Source organism: Antechinus flavipes, chromosome 5 (genome assembly GCF_016432865.1).
Source record: "Antechinus flavipes isolate AdamAnt ecotype Samford, QLD, Australia chromosome 5, AdamAnt_v2, whole genome shotgun sequence".
NCBI classification, from domain to species: Eukaryota; Metazoa; Chordata; class Mammalia; order Dasyuromorphia; family Dasyuridae; genus Antechinus; species Antechinus flavipes.
Window position 1 is genome coordinate 62,465,215 of NC_067402.1, and position 23,482 is coordinate 62,488,696.

The 23,482-nt window shown below is 33.1% G+C and overlaps 1 protein-coding gene across 1 annotated transcript in view; it reads left to right on the top strand.

Moving 5' to 3' along the window:
* Window positions 1-23,482, top strand: part of MYO3A (myosin IIIA) — a 216,293-nt gene that overhangs the window by 168,008 nt on the left and 24,803 nt on the right. Inside the window, exons 25-29 of the mRNA XM_052001420.1 lie at window positions 2,963-3,074; window positions 6,722-6,884; window positions 8,083-8,206; window positions 11,167-12,103; window positions 14,186-14,333. Coding sequence (XP_051857380.1) covers window positions 2,963-3,074; window positions 6,722-6,884; window positions 8,083-8,206; window positions 11,167-12,103; window positions 14,186-14,333 — 1,484 coding nt within the window. The remainder of the gene's footprint in view (window positions 1-2,962; window positions 3,075-6,721; window positions 6,885-8,082; window positions 8,207-11,166; window positions 12,104-14,185; window positions 14,334-23,482) is intronic.

Genomic DNA, 23,482 nt, shown 5'->3' on the forward strand with positions numbered 1-23,482 from the left:
TTCCTTTACTAAAATTTAGTAATGTGGTTATTATTGTGAGTATATAAATCAAAACTACTTTAATGGCAAAATCCACCCCAAATATGGCATCAAAACCTTGGTTCAAAAGGAATTTCTAGTATAAGACATCCTTGGTTCCTTAAAAGAGATTGAGATATGAATTGACATTTAAAAATGCTTCAAGAGAGAGTGAAATCTTAAGCAATATGTAAATAATGCATAGTTTCTTACACACACTTGAAAAGCCCTCCATCTACTTTATTGGGAAGTTTTTTTTTCTTTTTTTCCTAAAAGAAAGAGAGAAGATCTGGCTAAGCAGACTACAGATTCTAGTTTCTTCAAAAAGGCATTTTTAAAAAGAGATCCTTCCTATTTTTCTAGAGACTTTTAATTTGAGGGAAGGCTAAATAGGTGGTTCAGTGTTTTTTCTCTGCATTGTGTTACAAGTGGCTTAGCACAGTACCTAGCACATAGTATGTACTTTTACAATGTTTTAGTCAAAACTAATTGTTCCTGTACTTTACTGATTTGCCAGCCTTTATGGGAAAGCACTCAGAAGACTCCATAATGTGTTCACCCTCTCCAGGTTGGCTCAAATAGCTCTCTTAGAGTTGACAGTCACTTGGAGACCAGCTGAATAGTCGCCGTCATTTAAGTAAGCTTATTATTAGGAGTGGTCATTTTATTTTTGGAGCTATATTCCCAGTTCCTGAGACATAGTATGTCCTTAATAAATATTTAGTGATTGACTAGCATTAATTAGGTACCGGCTATGTCCTGTGGTTTCAAAAAGCAACTGTCTCAGCAGATGAGCTAAAACAAACTGGGAGGGAGACAGGTCTCAAACCCAGTGGTGAATAAAAATTTTCCCCAGAAGAATGAGAATATGAGAACAATTTAATTCCAGAAACTATAAATTGGCTAAACAGAGTTGGTCAGATACCAAAGTTACCCATTGCATTCCAGGCTATCACCATCATCTGGACTTTTGTCCTGCCATTGATCTTCAATGACTCTGGAAGAAGAATGAGACTTGATGATTTTGTGCAACTCTGGCTCACTTAAATGCATTTCATGGATGTGTAATGTCAATAATCTTCTTCCAAAATGAAGGACAAACAACAACTATGTACCTACTGTGTATCAGACACTGTGCTGGGTGCTACAGATATAAATTCAAAGAATGAAGACATTGCCACTTTTAAGGAGTTTGCATTTCACTGGATGAAATGAAAATAGATAGATAGATATGTAGATATAAATATATATGTATATACAAAATCAATACCAATAAGCACAAGTAATTAAACTAGGACTCGAATTTAAGAATACCTGGAAGGATCATGGTATGTCATTTGATACAGTTCATTTCTTTATATATTAAGAAAAGAAAATGGAGAAAGTAAGATGGTTTTTTATTTCAAAATAAAATTATAATGAAGAGAAGGTCATTTTGGCTAGATCACACAGTAAAGAAGCACAAGGTATATATGAGGTACAGTGGCTAAGTTGGAGGATTGTTGGAGGAGAGGAGAGAGAGACAAGACTATGAAGGTTGACTCAAAATGGATTACAGATGATTATAGATATTCTTGAAAGTCACACTAATATATATGGCTTTCAAAGTAGCTGTAATTTTGTTAAGATAGCAACATAATAAGCTAATCCTGTCCACTTCTGGAAGCTGGAGCTGATGATCGCTCATTTGCCAGGTCAGAAACTCCAATGAATTTTCAATTAATTTGAAAATGTTAAATTATTGTGGATGTGGAGAAACACTTGAGTGGTAAATGAAGTCTTTGAAGGTGGAGAAACTAAGTGCTGAGGTGACCTAACCTCAGGCCATTTATTACTATAAGCTACTTTTTAAATGTTTTGCTTTGTCTGTTATTTTAAAGCTCTCCTCCAAATTGGCAAGGAATCTTAGATGGAATGTTTTGTGAAAACCCTGTGGTGGTGATAATAGGACCAAATAACCTCCCCAGATGTGTAGTGTGGATGTTGTTAGGCTTTGACTGAGTTTCTAAATAATATGCATAAATTGGGTAGCCCCTTTGGAAAGTGTTTTCTAGTTAGACAATTCTGTGTTGTTGCAAAGAAAGAAATTTTAAATGGCAGTGTGCTTCTTGAACTCACTTTGCATAAAAAGCTAACTCTGAGTATATGTCAACAAGGAACAATTTCATGCAATTCCAGAATTTAAAGATTAAAAAAGTCACCTAATCCAACCTCCAGTTGACTAAGATTCCTTAATATAATTCCTCCGAGTGACCATCCAACTTCCTTTTAATACCTCAAGAACTCTATCACCCAATATAAGCCCACTTTACTTTTAGATCATCCCTACCATTAGGAAGGCTTTTCTTTATGTCCAGTCAAAATATGCTTTCTATCAGACTTCACTCATTTCTCCTGGAGTCCAACAAAAATCATGTAGTCTCTCCCCACAAAAGCCTTTCATTTTATTGAAAATAACTCTTTTGGCACTCCTAATTCCTAAATTCTCTGATAAACATTCCCAACTCCTTCCATTGATCCCCTTATAGCAAAGTCTCAAGTGTTAAATACTGACCCACAATGAGCTCTGGGGCAAATGATTTCCTTTGGATTCTCATTTTGAAACCATTTTGATTCTGGGCCATCAGATGTTGAATCACCTGAGCTACAAAAACCCTGAATTTATTCCAGAGCTGCTCTAAGTGGTTATTCCTCAAACCTATGTTATCCTTTGTCTGAAGGATGCTCAAACAACAATCAACAAATAAACATTTATTAAGTACCTAATGTATACCAGGTACTGTGCTAAGTTTTGGGTATGCAACAAAGAAAGAATTTCCAAGGATTCTATGGCAATTGTTTTTCTCTTATCCAGCAGATCAATGTCCATCTAGAACTGAAGACAAATAACCAGTCTACATTTAATCCCTTTTTATTTTATAATAAAACCTGTTTCTGACTTTAGGTACTATATCCTCTGCTACAAATCAAGTGAGGAACCTCCAGTAAGCCCTGAAACCTGCGCTGCCATCTTAGAACAAGCTGGTCTTGATAACTGGGCTCTTGGAAAAACCAAAGTAATGTTTTGATATGTGTGTAGCCATAGAGATGTATATTAACTCTCTTCACTTGAGTTTTATGAAATTGTGTTTTGATAACTGTAGGACTAGTGCCATGGAATTGTGAATAATACAAATAATTGGTTCCTTTTCTATTTAATAACAGCTCTGCATTTTTATTTTATTCAGTATCAAGGAAATAGAAGTTCTTTTTTTCTTTTTCTTTTTTAAAGACAATTGGTATTAAGTGACTTCCCCAGAGTCATATAGCTAATAGGTGTCTGAGATCGGATTTGAACTCTGGTCTTCAAAGCCAGTACTGTATCCACTGTGCCTCCGAGAAAGTAGTAGCTCTTAATGATGGCACTTGCTCTGATCTGCTTGCTCAGAATCAGAAGGAAATGCTCTTTCAAAGCCTGACAGAGAGAAAGATGCTATAATAAATTATGGCAATGATGACCCTACATAAAGGCTGACTGATTTCTTTCTTTCGACTTTGTAATTCTCCAAAATAAATAGTAAAGAATCCATAATTGACTGCACTGGTCAAATTGAAATATTCAGGTCCTTTTGTAATATTCTGCTCTGCCCAGGATTCACATCCTGCCTGTGACCCACATTGGTTGTGTGACCCTGATCAAGTCACATGACTTCTCAGTGCTCTAGATAATTTCTAATGCTGGAAGTTGCAAAAAAAAGTTACTAAACCGACATTTTGGTTAAAGGGAATTTCCTTACCTGTCTAATGAAGTTACAGGGCTAGCCCTATTCTCTAATCTAGCACAGTAATGATATTGCAATTATTCTGTGCAAACTGAACGCCATTCTTCCTATGACTACCAAATATATATTGCACTTAACCTCTGCCTGCCTCAGTTTCCTCATTTAGAAATGAGCATAATAAAAGACCTATGTCCAAGGCTTCTTTTGAGGATATAATAAAATAATTGTAAAGTGCTTTGCAGACTATATAAATGCCAGTTATGATAATGATGTGTATATTCACATATTTCATATGTCTATAGATAAAGCACTTGAATAAATACCCTATTCTATTCTCTTAATTTAATCTGAACCTGAATCCTCTAATACTGGTATCCAAATTTCCACTATACTCCATGTGTCAGATCTCAGCTCCTAAAAAATTGTTTATTTTGATCCTTAAAGGAAGATGTGAACCTTGATAAGCAGTGCTTGATCTTTGGAATTAGAAAACTCTTAGAGAAATGATGCCTTAAATTATATTTCACAGATAGTCAATACCTTTCCAAGGAGAGAGGGAAGGATAAAATTTCAAGTCCTGGGGGAATGTTAAGTTCAGTATTGTGGGAACAACAATGAAGAGCAAGGAACATATGTTGGTCCCTTATGGTACTCAGGTTTAAGAAGGTTTGCTTTCACCTTTAGCAAAGCTCTCAAAACACTAAGAATTATTTGACATAGAAGACCTGGATTCAAATTGTGACACACAGTAGCTCTGTGATGATGGACAAATCAGTGCCTTGTCTTCTCAGGACCAGTGGCAACTTACTTTGCCTGTCTAGGTGGATGAATTGCTACTATCCATTAAAGAAGATGGTTTTTACACTGGAAGTTCTTCACATCATAATCAAAATCCAAACCAAAAGTGAAAAATATAACGCTGAAAATCACATTTCACACCAGGTCCTCCCCCCTTTGCAAATTTACATGCATTCATAGTGACTAACTGTAAGCAGTATTGACCAGAATATTTCATATTTTCAGAGTGCTTCATATTAAGCATTTGTCAAAGAAACTGTTTTAGTAGAGAGCTACCTTGTACCAAGACATTATTATGGAATGGAAAACCATCTGAGAACAAACAGCCTACCTAGTCTTTAACTTAGTTCAAGAACCTATATAATGGAACAGGTAGCAATCATGTACCATACAGAGGTACATATTTTAATATCAATTGTCTCTTTAGAACTCCCAAAATAGCCAGTATAATTCAACATGTATTGATTAGACAAGATACTGTGTCAGTGCTAGGAATACAAAGAAAAACAAAAACATGAAAGGCTCATCCTCCCAGTTAGAAAGTTATTCTTAACTACAAATGGAGTTTTAACTCATAAAAAAGGCTGAACCCTCCTGATATTTGTGTAGCATTTTCAAACTGTTTGTATTTTTCCATTTCACCTTTCCCAACTCATTAAGATGGATAACAGTATTTAACATAAGGACATTTCTAATACTGTTGGGGGGAAAATGATGACCTTTTTAAACAGATTGAATTTGAAATGAATTGTCAGCAGCAGAGCAGACTAAATATATCAGCTTCAGAGAAATTCATAGAAATTAAAAACTAGATCTAATCAAAAGGCAAAGCATTAATTTGCTTGTCCATGAAAACAGATTCTCAGGCAATAGAATTTTCATGCAAAAGTAGCTTCTGATTCTTGCTACCTGTGTGACCTTGAGCAACTCTGAGAGACGTCTGTCATAAGGGTTACACGGCTCTTGTGTTTCATTTGTCAGGTTTGAATTATAAAAACTGCTTTTTTGACTACTGAAATAAAATCTTTTTGCAGCAACCTATTAATAAATGTTTGATCTTTCAGTGGTGAGAAATATGCCACCTTGTTCCCAAAAGGTTATAAGTTCTTTCTCTTCAGAAGATTCAGAAGGCACCTAATTATGAAATGGAAAACTATCTTCATTTTGTATTATAGTTCTGAAATGCCAGCCTACATATACTTAAAGTCAAGACTATGTCCAAAAATAATACACTTCGATGACTTCCTACAAATGACTTTTTTATGCATTTGTGGGTCTCTCTATACTTCTCTTTACCCAACTGAAAAATGAATATCCTAACTGTCCAACTTAAAAATTAGTCTATGGGAAATCATTTTATCTCATTTAAAAATCATTAGCTTCATTTATTATTAGATTTAAAGATTTTAGACTGAAATTTTCAGAGATTTCCATGTCCTCCAATAATATTATTGATCTATTCCATAAAATTTATAGTCACTAATTATCAATGAAAGAACAGATTTTGGAAAGTATAATGGAAATAGAGTAGTAGATTTCAAGTCAGACCTGCTGAGTTGAAATCTCCCTTTGCTGTTTATAATTTATGTAACCTAGGAGAAATTAACTTCACTGGATCTCAGTTCCAATATGTATAAAAGGAGCAAGCTAGATTAGATGATCCTTAAAAGTCCCTTCCAGTTCTTAATGGTCTATATAAAAATTAACAAACTATAATACCAAGCCACCTACATTTAAAATTGTTTTTTAAAAATTCTTTTTTTTAGCTCTTGAACTGTGTAGGCTGTGATATTGGCTATCAAGCTATACTTTCCTGACTCCTGTTCTATATTATGCTCAACAGAAGTTTTCTATAGCCATAGCAATTGCAAAAACATAGCAGACATCAGCCCACAGTCCTATAGTCTATCATTTTGCAAATCCAAAATTACAGATAATAGCATTTTAAATAGTAATATTATATTCTGCAGGGCAGCAATTTTACAGGCAACTTGATTAATGTTTAAATATACAATTAATATTCCAATATACCTTTCTTATTTTTGAGGAAGATCTTTGCATCTAGGTATGTTATAGGATGAAAAACTTGGCCCTTCTAGCTACAGACATCATAATTGCTTTGTGTATTTTTTAACTCTTTTAAGGTGTTCCTTAAATATTATCATGTGGAAGAGTTGAATTTAATGAGAAAGGAAAAAGTTGACAAGATCATATTGATACAGGCCTGTGTCAGAGGATTCTTGGGTTCAAAGAGGTATAAAAAATTACAGGAGAAAAGGAAAGAGAGTGCTACTAAGATACAGTCAGGTAAACATATGAAAGCTCTTTGATTATTCAATAGATAAATTAATCAACATGGATATGGATGAATAATTGATACTGGATCATGCTAATACCAACTACATCTCATTCATACTTTTTTTAATATAGTTTGATCTGATTACATATTTTAATTATTCTGATGATAGTGTTATTCTGATCATACACTGGGTTACTTAATGGTGGACTGTTTAAAATAAATAAAATTGCCTAATCCTGGCAATATCTCAAAATATAATTTATCTAACATAAAATAGAGCCATTAATAGAATTCACTAACTGTACAGCCTCAAGCTTCACAATATCATAAACTCAACAGACAACCTGGATGTTGTCTATTTTTGTAGAATTTGTGTATGCTTCCATTATTTTTGATTAGTTAAATCTCACTTTTTAAAGGGCATCCTTTTTCCATTAACTATAGGGAAAATATAGACATTATCACATTTCCTTTAAATTTCCATCACAAATGATTATTTTTCTTGACTTTAATTTTTCATTAATAATTTATATTCTTATGTGGAGAGAACAGCAAACTAATAGTCAAGAAATTCACATTTCCACCTCAGTACTAACACCTCATTGCTGTTTCATTTCTTATTACTATCAAGGAAGAAACAGAAAACTCTGGGGTCATTAGTTATAAGATTCACCATAAGTAAAAAGTATTTATCATAATTTTATGGATAATTTCTAAGCATTTAAGATGTTTAGTGTCTTAAGATTCTAAGAAGTCACTGTTTAAGTGCCATCCTTCCCACAAATAATTTCAGTATGTCAAGAATTAATTTCAAATATTTATTCCAAACACCTGACAAGTAAGTATTATTTTCCTTTTTAAAAAAATCAGTTTCAACTGCCCATATCAGAATAGCCTACCAATGTTGTTTTAGATATGTTTTTGTGTTTGAGATACAAGATACTCTTTGTTTTTCAATTAACCCTCTTTATAACTATGTACATACCAACTCTCTAACCGTTATAACTTATCACCTGGAAAATCTCAATGATGAATCTCCATTATCACCATTATCTGTAGACTTCTGTTTTTATTGGGGTCTTTAATTTAAATTTCTTTTGCTGGTGTTCAATTTTATAACCATGTCGCCAATAAAACACAGTTAATGTTTATATTTCTCTAAATAACAATAATTACTAAAATTTAATATGTTTTAATTTGCATCAGTTGCACGAGGACATCTGGTTAGGAAAAAAAGGAAAGAAATGACTAAAAAAATGGGAAAAGAAGTAGCAACTCTCCAGATCCATGACCAGGAATTTGAAAGAAAGTTCAGCTTTGAAAGGAAAAGGTATAGTAATCCTTTCCCATTATTGTGCCCCCCTAAAATATGCAAAAAGAATCAAGATTTCCTCAGTGGAGATAAAGAACCCAATCCCTGATGACTGTGAACCACTACATAGAATTCCCAATCCCTCTATTTTTGTCTGCCTGTATTTTTGATTTCCTTCACAGGCTAATTGTACACTATTTTAAAGTCCAGTTATTTTTGTATAGCAAAATAACTTTTTGGACATGTATACTTATATTGTATTTAACATAACTTTAACATATTTAACATGTATTGGTCATCCTGCCATCTGGGAGAGGGGGTGGGGGGAGGAGGGGAAAAATTGGAACAAAAGGTTTGGCAATTGTCAATGCTGAAAAATAACCCCTGCATATAATTTGTAAATAAAAAGCTATAATAATAATAATAAAAAGAACCCAATCCCTCTATCCCTCCATACACAGCTTTATGTTCAAATTCATAATCAACCTTTAAGCAATCAGCCTCTCCAAACTTAGCAAAGACAAGCCTTTGAGGAAAAACATGCAATCTTGTAAAGGCCAGTATTCAAAATCTTTTCATCTTGGTGGGATCTACCAAAGTTTGTTGGCATGGAGTCAAGAAACTAGGATTAATTCAATGCCAGACTAAAGCATCAAAGAAAGATATTAGTGGGGAACTTTCCATTTAGATTTGAAAAATCTATTAATATGCAAAAATAGTAATTTTTTGCTACAGATATTTGTTATTCATGTCATTGCATCGAATGTTAATGAAGGAGAAGCAGCATGGCATAGTAGATCAAGTACTAGATACACTTGGTTTCAGTTCCTACTTCTTATACACACTGTTTACTTCTTATACATGCTAGATATTTATCTTCTCAATGCCCCCTTTAAATAGCTTTCTAAAGCTAGAACTTGCAAGTGATTTGCCTCTTCATTGGTAGAAAGAACTTTCACACCAGTGAAACTACAGATCTGCTCTTTTACCCTCCCATAAAACTCCTCCCCATCCCTGCAAAATTACTGAAATTGTGTGCTTTACTGGGCCATTTCTATCTTTGGGGCCATTTATTTATATATTACCTTTTGGAGGTCATCAAAAAATGAGAGATTTAAAAACAAAAGGTCCTCAGAAGCTTATCTAATCCAATCCTTCTGCCCTCTCACTTTACAAATTAGAAAATGGAAGTCCTTAGAGGTTAAGGGATTTGCCCAAAATCACATGGACAGTATATCAGAGAGAGTATTTGAAACAAATTCTTTGTGACTCCAGAATCAGAACTCTTTCCCCTGCACCACATTTCCTTGCTGATCCTGGTCCTAGGTTGTTAGGATCTTTTAATGCCAAAATGATATTTTCAGATATTGGCAATATAACCACCAATTATTTTGAAAGTATCCGCATTGTTTACAAAACATTTAAGAATTAAAAAATTCTTAGATTCCTCTCTGAGTCTGGGACTAAGGCTTGATGAGACAGCACAATATAAAGTAAGCATGCTGGGCTTACAATCAGAGGATCTAGATTTGAATCCTTTTTCTCAAGTGCTGTTCTAGGTCCTGAACTCTTTTGTGGTCATTCCTCCAAAATCTCATTTACGCATACTTCTGGTAGGAGTGAGTATATGTTCTTCAAGCTGGAAGATAATCAACATAAAATAAAGATAGTGAAAATTGCTTGATTCATGGAATGGGAAGGGACTTTATTATTGTTTTTTCTTTTTCTGTAATGTTCTGATGCTCAGTGCACTCTAGGTGCATTAACAGGACAGTTAGACAGCTTGGAAGAGATGAAGGGTTTATAGTCTACTTTTTCATCAAGTCTATATATATTTTATGTTACATTTTTTCTACATATATATTTTTTAATTAAAGCTTTTTATTTTCAAAGTATATGTATGGATAGTTTTTCAACATTGACCCTTGCAAAACCTTGTGTTCCAAAATTTCCATTCCTTCCCCTCACCCTTTCCTTTACATGGCAAGTACTCCAATATATGTTAAATCCAACATATATATACTAATCTTGCTGCACATGAAAAATCTGATCAAAAAGTGGAAAAATGAGAAAGAAAATAAAGTGCAAGCAAACAACAACAAAAAGAGTGAAAATGCTACATCTCTTTTTATAGGAATTTCTTTTTCTAAGGAAACCTATATTGGAGGAAATGAACTGTAGCAAGTAGACCATAATAAAATGTAGATATATACTACCTTTCAAAAAGGGATTAACTTTACAATGAACTTGTCAATTTATCTGGCACTTTAATTATTCTTTTGAGTTTTTTTAAAACTTACATTTATTTAGGGCTTTAAGATTTACAGAACACTTTACAGATAATATATTCTTTAACATCCACAACAGTTCTGAGAAATATATACTATACTTATTATTGTCTCCATTATACATGAGGGGAAAAAGCTCTTGTAAAGTAAAATAGCCTGCCTCCATTCACACTATTAGTAAGTGTGTTGGTGGAATTTAAATACAATTTTTTTCTGTTTACTCCAAGTCAAGAATTCTTTCTACTATCTCCTTAAGTCATTTGAAAACAAGTGTTTGGAGAAATGTTTAGTTAATGTTATTCCCTATATTTGTGCTTAAAAGTAGTTAGGTAATACAGTGGATAGTGTGCTAGGCCTGGAGTCAGGAAGGTTTGAGTTCAAATTCAGTTTTGTACAAAGTGACCATGAGCAAGTCACTTAACCTGTGACTTCCTCAATTTCTTCATCTATAAAATGGGTTTAATAATAGCACCTACTTTTCAAGATTGTCATAAAAATCAAACAGCATCATATTTTAATGTGCTTACCACAATGCCTGGCACATAGTAAGTACTTAAGGAGTGCTTATTCCCTTCTATCCTCTTTTCTTTTCTAGTTAACAAAATATTTATTATTTAATACTTAGATGTTTCTTCATGATTTTTTTATTATTTATTATGTGCATACTCAGATGAAATATAATTTCCACAGGGACTTTATTGTGGAGAAAGAATACTTTGAAAATGTGGTCCCTGCTAATGAAGCATTCAATCAGTCTTTCAATTACAAAGGAAGTGCATCAGTTATAAGAAGATCTAGTTTTAAAGCTAAAGAGGAAGCCATAAATGGCATTCGATATAACTATAGAGATTATCAAATAAACCATATCTGTGGAAAAGAACTTCAGCAAGAATTGGCTCCAATGGAAGGCTTTAAGTCAGAAGTAAGTCTGGAATTAAATGGTAGAAAGGAGCAGGAAAGTATAACTAAGATAGAGACCACTGAGAAAGATATTGCTGTGATCCAGAGAAACCACCAAGACTATACTGAAGAAAAAAATTTTGAGGAGCTGAAAATGGCATATTCTGAAAAGAAAAGCTTGTCAGAAAAACCCAACTATATGGGATATCAATTCCGAGAGCATGGCTGTCACCAGAGTTCATTTCAAAAACCATTGGAACCTAGTCTCAGCTTAAGGTATCAAAGTGAAGACAGTAAAAAGAAAGAAAAGAGAACATCTTCCTTTATCCAGAATAATTCAAAACACAGCAAGGAGAAAAGCCATTTGAAGCATGAAGGAATAATGCCCAGAGGGAAGAAGGCAGAATTAAAACAAGAGTCTGTCAGAGAGAAAGAGAAACAAGTTGAACAGAAGAAACAAGATTTGGAAGAAGATAAAGCTGCAGTGTTCATTCAGAGTAAATATCGGGGTTACAGAAGAAGACAACAGTTAAGAGATGGAAAGCCCCCTTCTATTAAAAACCAAGATCTTGTCTCAGGAAAACAAGACCTAGAAAGACACACTTGCAGGGCATATTCTTATTCAATGAAACCAAAGGGAAGTTTTAATATCAAAGCCAGGGATGAGAAGGATTTAAAGACAATTTCAGAGAAAGAAGCCTATGAGTTCACTGTTTTTTCAAAGCAGGTAAGTTGATAGTTTCATTTATTTCCCAGAAAAAAAAATCTATATTTTCCATAAATTAATTATGTTAAAGAAACAGTATTAATGGGGATCAGGGGGGTGATGGTATATACCACCATTTCTAGAGATTGTTAAGATTTATATAACATTATAGTTACTTTTTTTTTCATTTCATTTTCACAAAACAACCCAGTGTGAGCTTAGGTACTATAAATATTCTTAATCTCATTTTAAAAATGAGGAAATTGAGGCTCAGAGAATTAAGTGATTTGCCCTTTATCCATTCTCCATTTTTTAAAAAAGAAGCCAAATAGTTCAATGAAACTATGTTCAAATGATTATCCACTTTGTAAACCACCTAACTGACAATTATTCAGGGAAACTAAGGAACATAGTGACAACATTAATGTTTTATTCATAATGACAAATAGGATGATGTTTTATGACAGTATAAATTATTTTTATGTTTTGAAATTATAGTTAGAAATTTTGTATTATAACTAAGAAAACCTCTAAGACTTTGATTTAGAGCCAAGACACCGTAATGCCTCATTATGAAATTATTATTTCATAGTCACCTTAATATGTTTAGGATAACATTTTAATAAGCAAAAAGTTAGATATGTGTTGGTAGTCAAAGGTCAGACAATGAGGGGACTCTAGAGAAAAACCCATTCATTGAAGTGATGACATTCACCTGAGAGGAATAATCCATCTGAATATTTCTGAGGGAGAATTTCTAATTAATAATTAATGATGGTGTTAGCAAAGGAATGTACTTTAGCTTTGGTTTTCTCATTCCTTAATTTTTTCTCCCCCTTTCCCTTTTTTCAGTTTGATTTTGGTACATGTAACCACCAGATATGAAAATCTTAGTTCCACTGGGGGAACAGAGGGAAGGGTAGGACCAAAAAAAAAGGATCATAATTCTAAGTGAAAAAGGAAATTGAATTCACTCTTATGATCCATTGTCAGTGAAAACAATGAGAACAGCATATGCCATAGTGATTTTGAGTAGTGGATGATCCCCATATCCGAGTATCTTGTCCTTGGCTGGGATTCATGTTGTAAGAAAGAACATGATGCTTAGCTTGCCAAGATCATCCTCAAAGATTAGAAGGCAATCCTAAATATCTACAATTTTGCTCACATAGACCTATCCTCCACGAAGTTATTGAAGTATTTTCTTGAAACCATTTTGAGATTAAAGCTGTATCATCTATTACCTATTATCCCTTATCTATCTAAAGCTGTATCATCTATTAGTCACTGTTTAAAAAAAAAAAAAGAATTAAAACACATTGGAAGTATCCCTGAATTTCCTTCTTCTGAAGATCAGGAATGTGAAGCCTAAACTCTAAACCTTGGTCTCCAAAAAATTCATTGCCAGAAATGTAGATTTAGAGAGATGTCCTTAGACAACTAGTAACTGAAAATAGTGGAAGAATTCTGCAAAAAAAAAAAATTAGAGTGAAGGAAGAGAAGAACTTAAGGTCTAAAACAAGCATAGAAAAATAGACTAGACAACTCAGAAAAAAATAAAAGCAGAAGGCAATGGCCAATAAGACCAAGGTTAAGAGTGTCAAGAGGGAAAAAAGTGATCAGCAGTGTCACAGACAGAAGATGGACTCAACAGGATAATGGAAATGGAAACAGAGAAAAGACCTTTAGTTAGTCAAGAATTCAGTACAATTTAACATGCATTTATTAAACTGAGGCCCTATGACAGGCACTGGGCTAAGTGCTTAAGATACAAAAATAAAATAGTCCCTCTCCTCAAGGAGCTTACAGTTTTCCCTCAGTAAGTTTAAATTGAATGATGAGACTGAACAAAAGATTCAGGGAAATCCAAGAAAAGGGGATAAGAAAATAACATCAAATATAGAAGGTCATAAAAAGGAAGGCAGGAGATGGAATAGTGATAACTTTGTCATGACATTCTAAAAAACAGAGGAGAAACATAGAGACAGAGATGGTCGTGTCACGGGGAAATTGGTGATAATCAACTTATCAAATCACTACTAGACACATGAAAGGCTGGTTCTCTTTTCCTTGATGTAACCTGAAATGTGATTTTCTTTTTAGATATCAAGGTTATCAGAAGACTATTTCATTCTACAGAAAAAACTGAATGAAATTATTTTGTTGCACCAGCTGAAGCCTGTTTATCTTAATGTTCATCGACCAATAAAGCCAATTAACAAACGAGTTCCTTCTCACCACTGTATGTCAGGTAAAATTCTGTAGTTGGGGGCTAGAGGTCAAAGAGAGTCGGAGAGCCAATATTCCAGTTGTTTGGGAGACAGACCTTCATTTGTGGTCACTTCTTTTGAGCAGGAAACTTCTTCAAAGTCCTCTACACAACTCTTCTCACCTATACTTCATGTTTCCTATTTCCTTGTTTTTCTTCTTTTCCTTTATTAGTTTGATTCTAGCACAAGGCATCTTTAGCTAGAAAACTCTTAGTATGGTTTGGATAGGACCAAGGGAAAGGATCGTTCATTCCAGTTCTTTTTCCAAACCTCCAACACTAAGCAGTATTCCTTCCAATGTGCCATACTTGGACTTGAAATCAAGGAAGCCTGTTTCAGATCTCTTTCAGACACTATTTTTGGTGACTCTCTACAAGAGATTAATTATTTTACTATCTATTATATAGATAGATAGAGATAGAGATATGTAGTCAAAGTGTTTGAAGGGAACAGGGCAGGGAGGAACAACAATTCAGTTTTGGATTTTGAACAGCATTTTGAATGCAATGATGTCTCACCAAATGAACATCTCTAATCCCCTTATTTCTTCAAAATGGTACTTTTTTATTGTCTCAAAGCAGATCTTAGGGAAGGAGTGATGGATTTCCCAAGGCACAATCCCCTTAAAGCACAGTGAAAAATATTTTACAGGCACATATTTTTAGTACTGAAAAAATTCCCTTCTCCATGATGCATGTGTTAATGTTTTTGATAAGCATCATCATCATGACTATGAGTTGTAAGGGACCCTGGAAAACATTTAAACTAACCACTTCATTTCATAGATGAGGAAAATGAGATCCAGTTAATATAATTAACTTATTCAAGGTCACACAATAACTGATAGCACCAGAATTCAAATTCAGATCCTCTTACCTGCTTTCAATTCTCTTTCCAGATCTGCCTCTCCAAGCTTCTGAAAAGCCTAACTTATTTCTAGACATTTTCATAATGCCAGCTCTGACTTGGCTCTGGAAGGGATGGAAAGTGATGACTTCCTTCCTGAGAGCTGTCTATTATTTCCCATTGAGATCAATTTATTCCTGTATCCAAAATGGATACAGGAATAAATTGATCTCAATGGGAAATAATAGACAAAAGTATGAACTTTTAAAGTCAGAGGGGCACAACTTTAAAATCTTGTCTGGGATGTACAAATGCTTTATTTGAACTCCAATGGCTGCTACCTCTCTCTTCTATTCCTTCAAATTCTGATGATTCTCTGTTTGTCTCCATATCCAGCAAAAACTCTGTACAGAAAAGAGAGAGACTAGGAGAGGTCAATTTGACCCTATTTAACTCTTAATTATTCTTTCTTTTTTCCACATTTCACAGACCATGTGAGGACAGTGACTCATATCTTTCTTCTTTGTGCTCTATTGTACCTTAAACTCATGAACTCTTTTCACCACAGAAACTTTTATGTAACCCATTATATAGGTGTATAAAATGGTTATGCAAACCAGACATTTACTGATAATAATAATAATAATGTCATAACCTCCATATTCCATTATGAGACTCCTGATGGAGTTGTGTCCCACAGTTTAAGAATCTAGCCTCTATAGCAATGATTTCAAACTCAAAGAGAAAGGGGAACCTCTATACTATGCATATGGATTCTCTGGGTCACATATTAACTTAGGTTTAAAATGTAATATTGCCTGTGTTTTATTGTATTTATATTTATTTTGTTAAATATTTCCCAATTATATTTTAATCTGGTTAAGGTCACAGTAGAGAATCTTATGGGCTTTATGTGACCCACACACATCATGTTTTAAAAAAATAACACATTAATGAGAAAATAAAGATTCATGAAGGTGAATGAATGAAAAATATTTCTTAAGTATTTAATTACATACAAAGCATAGTAAATAAATAATTTCATGTTTTCAAAACACTTTAGCTATTTTGTCTCATTTGATACTCATAGCAATCCTGTAAGGCACATACCCTTATCCCCTTCAGTTGCACATGAGGAAACTGAGGCTGAGGTGTTAAGTGACTTGTCTAGATCACAGAGTTGATAAATATTTGAAGCAGGTTTTGAACTTGGGTCTTTAGAAATTCTTGTCCAGAACCCTAACCATTGTGCCATCTTGCTGCCAAACAAAGGAAGGCAGTTGCTGCTTAAAAGGAACTTCATTTCTAATAGATATAATTAGGTTTTTCAAGCTAATTGCTTGATAAACATCAGGGGACAAATGAAAAGTCTTACTCTTAGGTTCTAGTGGAAGGCATAGTTAAAGAATAGTTCATGTGGGAAAGATCTGAAGGTTTTAGTAGATCACAAGCTCATTATGAATTCAGGAGTATGATATGACCCCAAGAAAGTCAATGTAGTCTAAATACTAAGAAAGAGAGAAAGCACCAAGGAATAAAGAGGAATGAGCCATTTTCTTTATTGTGGTCAGACCATAGCTGAAATATGATCTTCAGTTTTTAGCATCACACTATAGGAAGACAATTAAAAGTTAAGAGATCAGAGAGATGACAGGGATGGTAAAGGAACATAGGATTGTATGAAGGAATCAGCAATAATTATACTGAAAAAGAGAAGACTTAGCAGAAACTTGACAGCTACCTTTAAGGAGCTCAATCTCTTAATGAGGAACACAATAGGTAAAGAACTGTACCAACCAAATAGATTGATAGATAGATAGAAAGAAAGAAAGAAAGAAAAAAAAATATGCACATACAGAATTGGAGATAGATAAAAATTAAGGAAGACTGGAAGAAGCTTCCTGCAGGAGGGGGATAGAGGTAACACAAAGGAACATTTAGGTTTGATTTCAGAAAAAAAAACTTCGTAATAAATGGAGCTATCTAAAAGTAAAATGGGTTGCCTCATATATTGGAGATCTACAAACAAAAGCTGTATTGTTTTTGATTATGTGATAGAAGGAATTCTTTTCCAGGTATGGCCTGAGATGCCCTCCAACTATGATGTTCTAGAATTCTTGGGTTTTGTTAGTAAGAGAACAAGAACAGGTCCCCTAGTGACCATTGGTTATCAGAAAGCAAAGCCCATAATTACACAAACCATTTGACTTTATAATATATAATCACTTTTGGTGAACTACAGTCAATAACCACATAAGATTCTGGGTAGACCTCCAAACTCCAATTTGCTCTCAGATGATTCTATCATTTATAAATTTTAAGCAATTCATTCTGATGTAAATCATCAAGAATTTATGGTGAATACAAATGCAAAAATATTTGTAGAGATGGGTATAGCTCCAGAAAATTTCATCAATTTGGATTAACTCTAAGGAAAATAAAAAGAATTGAGGCTTACAATTCAATAGGCTTCAGGTTTCTAGGAGTGAGTCATGACCTTATAACTTTTGTTTTCCTAATCATGTATGTTTGTTCAAGACAAAATCAAATCATCTGAAATATGACCAGAGAAAGCTTTCTACCAATTATGAAACTGGGCACTAAAGCAAGAGCAATCCATAGACTACTTATCTCTGTATTTGTTTTGATGTTGGCATTAAATCCAAGCTGGTAAGAGTTAAGAGCTTCCGCATCGCAGCTGAGAACAAAGCCATTTTCGACTAATATAATGACAAATGCTGTTCTGATTCTAAGCGAAGAGAAGACATCTGCATTACATTATTTTTGCTTGGCTAAGGTGAAGAGAGCTCCTTTTACTTGTCATTGTCCCTTCTTAATGATGGTGCATCTGGCAATATGTCATGATTGCTATATAAAGAGAAGAAAAGGCTTGATTGTAAGAGGAAATAAGCCTTCAGGTAAACAGTTCATGGAGAATGCCCAAAGGAATATTTCCCCCCTAATAAACAGCTAGGTGGCACAGTGGACAGGGCACTAGTATTGGAAACAAAAAGACTTATCATAAGTTCAAATCCAGCTTCAGACACTTACTAGGTGAACCTGAGCAAGTCCACTTAACCCTGTTTGTCTCCATTTCCCAATCTGTAAAATGAGTTATGGAAGGAAATGGCAAACTACTTCAGTATCTCGTTCAAGGAAACCTTAAAATGGGGTCATAAAGAGTCAGACACAACTAAACAATAACAACTAAGAAAAACTCTATTGTACTGCTATGATGTATTTCCTTAGCCTATCATTAAGAACGTAAATATTACACCAAGACAACCAGTATCCTTTGCTTCATTTTTTTAAACACTTAAAATAATTAAAGGACCTTTTGCTACTTATTAAAATCCAGGACATCCTTAATTTTTTTCCAAGAAGGAAAAATTCTAGGTGATAATAATAATAATAGTAATGTTAGCTAATATAGCACTTTACAGAGTTCTTTACGTATCTTACTCAATTCTCATGACAACCTTGGAAGATAAATATTATGATTATCCTAGTTTTATGTATAATAAAACTGAAGCTAACAAGCCATGTGACTTGAATACAGCCACACAAATTACAACAGCAATAATAATAAAAATAACAATATTAACATTTAAATACTGCTTTTAAAGTTTGCTAGGTATTTTTCCCATATACTAGCTCATTTTATCTTCACAACAATCCTGTGGAGTAGATGCTGTGTCACAACTTGGAAATCATCTAAGACAGGATTCAAAATCAGGTCTGCCTGTTCCCAAATTTGGTTCTAGTTAACAAAGCCAGCTAGTTGCCTTACAAAAGCCATTAAGTATTGACATTTCATTTCTCATTAGCTCCTCTTCTAAAGTGATATCAAATTTATATATCAGCCTTTGTTTTAATGATAATGGTGAAAAGTTCTTAAATTTGGATTTTTTGTATATGTATGTGTCATCTTACAGTTGTAATGCAAGCATATCAAAATGTACTTTGCATTCTGGACAGGAAGTCTTGTCTACATTCATCCAGGAGTAGACTTAACATTCTTCATCTGACAACTTAAAAGATATTGGATTTTATATTTTTAGGGGAAGATTTTTCATTAGCAATAGAAAGCAAAGAAATTGAAGAAGAAATAATGCTGCTTTGCACCAAATGTGCATCTGAAGGAATATTACTCTTCCAAGTCTGTCTACCGTCAGGAATCATTAAGCATTCTGTACCTATTCTCCTGGTTAAATAATCACCCTCATTGGCCCCAAAGAAATTCCTCTACAACTCCAAAAGTAGAAAAAAAAAAAGGCAGTTTAAGAAAAATAATTATTTTTCTAATTACCAAATCCAGCTAGGGGATAGGTAGCTCCCTTTATATTTCCAATTCATCTCCATCATCACCATTAAAAAACATTTATCATGTACCTTTCTGGGCAGGGTGTTACTCAAATTGAGATAAGCAACAATCAGCATTTGAAGAATTTACAGTTTAAAATGGGCAATATTGACATGGATAGAAGTGAACGGAATAAATGTTTATTGATTGATTGTGTCTGTGTGTGCACATAAAATTAAAACACTTGTATGGATTAGTTATTTCTGTCAAATAACTCATTGTTTATATTTTAACTTTATTTTAAAAAACTATGTTTGACTGGATTGACCAGTAGTTTAATTAAATTCATGGTTTAGTCCAAATGGCTTCTAGATAGAGTCTCTTGTTTTTGAATAGATAGAAAGATAGATATACAAATTTATGTTTTTAAATAAGCATAATATTAACATTATGAGACATAATCTTAATAGGATTTGTATAAAGAGCTCAATGGAATCTTGTAGAAGTTTGTGTTTTGGATGGATATCAAAGATACTGTTCTTTTTATTTCTGTCTTGTTTTTTGGGGGGAGGAGTCTATTGCCTTTTGTTTATGAAGATATCTTTGATCCCTAAAAAATTAAATATGAGAGAAATTGCCTGTCAGCTACAGAGTATCTTTCATTGTGTTGACCAACTTTTGCAAGGTGAACTATAACCAAAAAAAAAAAAAAAAATGTGTTCTGTCTTACCTGTCACAGAATTTAACTGGTAAATTGCCTTTTAATTATTCTGAATTAAGTATCTAATTCATGTATTCCCAATATGCTTACATTTTTCTCCTCTTCTCTTTTGTTATTTTCCTTTCAGATGATGGAAAAAAAGAGACTGTGAAATTTAATTCAGAAATAGTGTTGCTTTCTTGATACAGGATTTGATATAAGAAAATATTAAAATTATTAGTGAAAATTAGATTTTTAAATAATTTCAACAAATATTTCTTGAGAGCCCACTGTTGTGGGTTTTACTATCCCTCTGGCTTCTTACTAACTTAATTGAGAAGTAGCTACAATTAAGTTCTATAATAAGTGAAATTATTTGGATGCCATTGTAATATAGTAAGATAACCCACATATCACCTTCACATAAAACTATTTTTTCAGCTATCCTGTTTATTTGTCCAATTTCCCCCCATTTTCCAGGTGGATTATCTATTCATATGTATTCTCTATTCCTTTCAAATATGAGCACCTTGAGAACAGAAAATATTTTGCTTTTCTATTTGTATAGCCAGCAGTTAGAATAGTGTCCTGCATACAATCAACATTTAATTGTTTGTTTCTTCATTCATTCATTCTCAGCTAGAGAGGATATTAAAGAAGAAAACAAAATTAGAATCCTATCAGTTTCATAGTTCTTCTCTTCAACACTTTCCCAAAATAAATTTTCCCATCTACAATGCTTTAAGACGAGGAAGCATAGAAGCATAACAGAATGATTCACATTCTTTATCAAACAATATTGTTGTTACTGTGTACAACATTCTCCTGGTTCTGTTCATTTCACTATGCATCAAATTATATAATTCTTTTCAGATTTTCTAAATCATCCTGCTTGTCATTTCTTATAACCCAATAATATTCCATTGCAATCACAACTTGTTATTGCCATTCCCCAATTGATAGGAATCCCTTTAATTTCTAATTTAATTTAGCCACCATAAAAAAGAGCTACTATAAAAATTTTGGTGCAAAATTTGTACTTTTCTCTTTTTTAGCTGTTCTTGGGATATAAGCCTAACAGTGGTATTGCTGGATCCAAGAGTATGCAGTTTTATAGTCCTTTGGGTATAGTTCAAAATTGCTTTCCAGATGGTTAGATCAGTTTTAGTATCCTAGTTTACCTAATCATTTCAATATCCAACATTTTCCTTTCTGTCATATTAGGCAATATGATCAGTATGAGATGATACCTCAGACTTGTTTTGATTTGCATTCATATTGTGATTTTCTATGACCACAGATAGCATTGATTTCTTTGAAAACTTTATATCCTTTAACCATTTATCCATTGACCGATTTGTATTATTGTAAATTTTATTCCATTCTCCATATATTTGAGAAATGAGGCATTTATCAGAAATCCCTTTGCAAGAATTTCCCTGGTTTTCTGCTTTCCTTATAATTTTGGTTCAATTGGTTTTGTTTGTAGAAAAACTTTTAAATTTTATAGAATCAAAATTACTTATTTTATAGTTGGTAATGCTCTCTACATCTTTTTTTTTTGGGGGGGGGGTCCTAAATCCTTCCTTTATCCAAAAATCTGACAGATAAACTATCCAATGCTTTCTTGATTTGTTTATAGTATTACCCTTTTTGTGTAAATCAGGTACTCATTTTGACCTTATCTTGGTAAATGGTGTGAGATGTTGTTCTATGCCTAGTTCCTGCCATATTGTTTTTCCAGTTTCTCCAACAGTTATTGTCAAAAAATGAGTATTTGCTCCATAATATTTATGTCTGGATCTTTGTGTTTATCATATACTAGATTACTGTGGTCACTTACTATAAATATAATTTATACTGAATTTATTGTATTGATCTACCACTCTATTTCTTATGCAGAACAAGATTGTTTTGATAATCACCATTTTATAAAATATGTTTGAGTTTTGATGCCACTATACTACCTTCTTTTGCATTCTTTTTCATTAATTCCCTTTATATCCTTAAGCTTTTGTTCTTCCAGGGGAACTTTGTTATTATTTTTTCTAGCTCTGTAAAATAATGTTTAATAGTTTTATTATTATGGCACTGAATAAATAATTTAGGTAGTATTGTCATTTCTATTATATTTATTCAGCCTACTAATGAGCAATTAATATTTTTCCAATTATTTAGATCTGACTTTATTTGTGTGAAAAGTATTTTATAGTTGTATTCATATAGTTATTGGGTTTATCTTAGCAAATTGACTCCCAAGTATTTTACATTGTCTGTAGTTATTTTAAATGAATATGTCTTTCTATCTCTTACTGTTAGATTTTGTAGGTAATAAACAGAAATGCTGATATTTATATTGGTTTATTTTGTATCCTGCAACTTTGTTGAAGTTGTTAATTTCAAGTCATTTATTTTTAATTGTTTCTCAGGGATTTTCTAAGTATAATGTATCACCTGCAAGGAGTGATCATTTTGTTCCCTCATTGCCTATTCTAATTCCTTTATTTCAAGTCATTTTTTTAGTTGTTTCTCTAGGATTTTCTAAGTATAACATATCACCTGCAAGGAGTGATCATTTTGTTTCCTCTATGCCTATTCTAATTCCTTTAATTTCTTTTTCCTTTCTTATTGTGGTAGCTAATATTTCTAGTATAATATTAAATAATAGAAGTTGTTGACATCTTTGCTTCACTGCTGATTGTATTGGGAAGGCTTCTAATTTATTCCCATTACAGATAATGCTGGCTGATAGTTTTTGATAAATGCTAATTATCATTTTAAGTTAAGCTCCATTTATTCCTATGCTCTCTAGTGTTTTTTAATAGTACCAAGTGTGTGTGTTGTCAAAGGCTTTTTCTGAATCTATTGAGATAAACTTTCTCTTGGTTTTATCATTGATATGGTCAATTATACTAACACTTTTCCCAAAATTGAATCAGCTATGCATTTCTGGTATAAAGTCTTCCTGGTCATCATATATGATCATATATATTGCTGTCACTTCTGCTAGTATTTTATTCGAAATTTTTGCTTCAATATACAATAGGAAAATTAGTCTACAAGTTTCTTTCTCTGTTTTGGCTTTTTCCTGGTTTGGGTATCAGTATGATATTTGGAATTTGTATCATAAAAGGAATTTGAACTTCTTACCTATTTTTCCAAATACTTTAGGTAATAATAGGATTAATTTTTCTTTAAATGTTGGTAGAACTTGCTTGTGAATCCATCTGCTCCTGGATATTTTTTTCTTATGTTTATCTTCATTGATGGCTTGTTCAGTT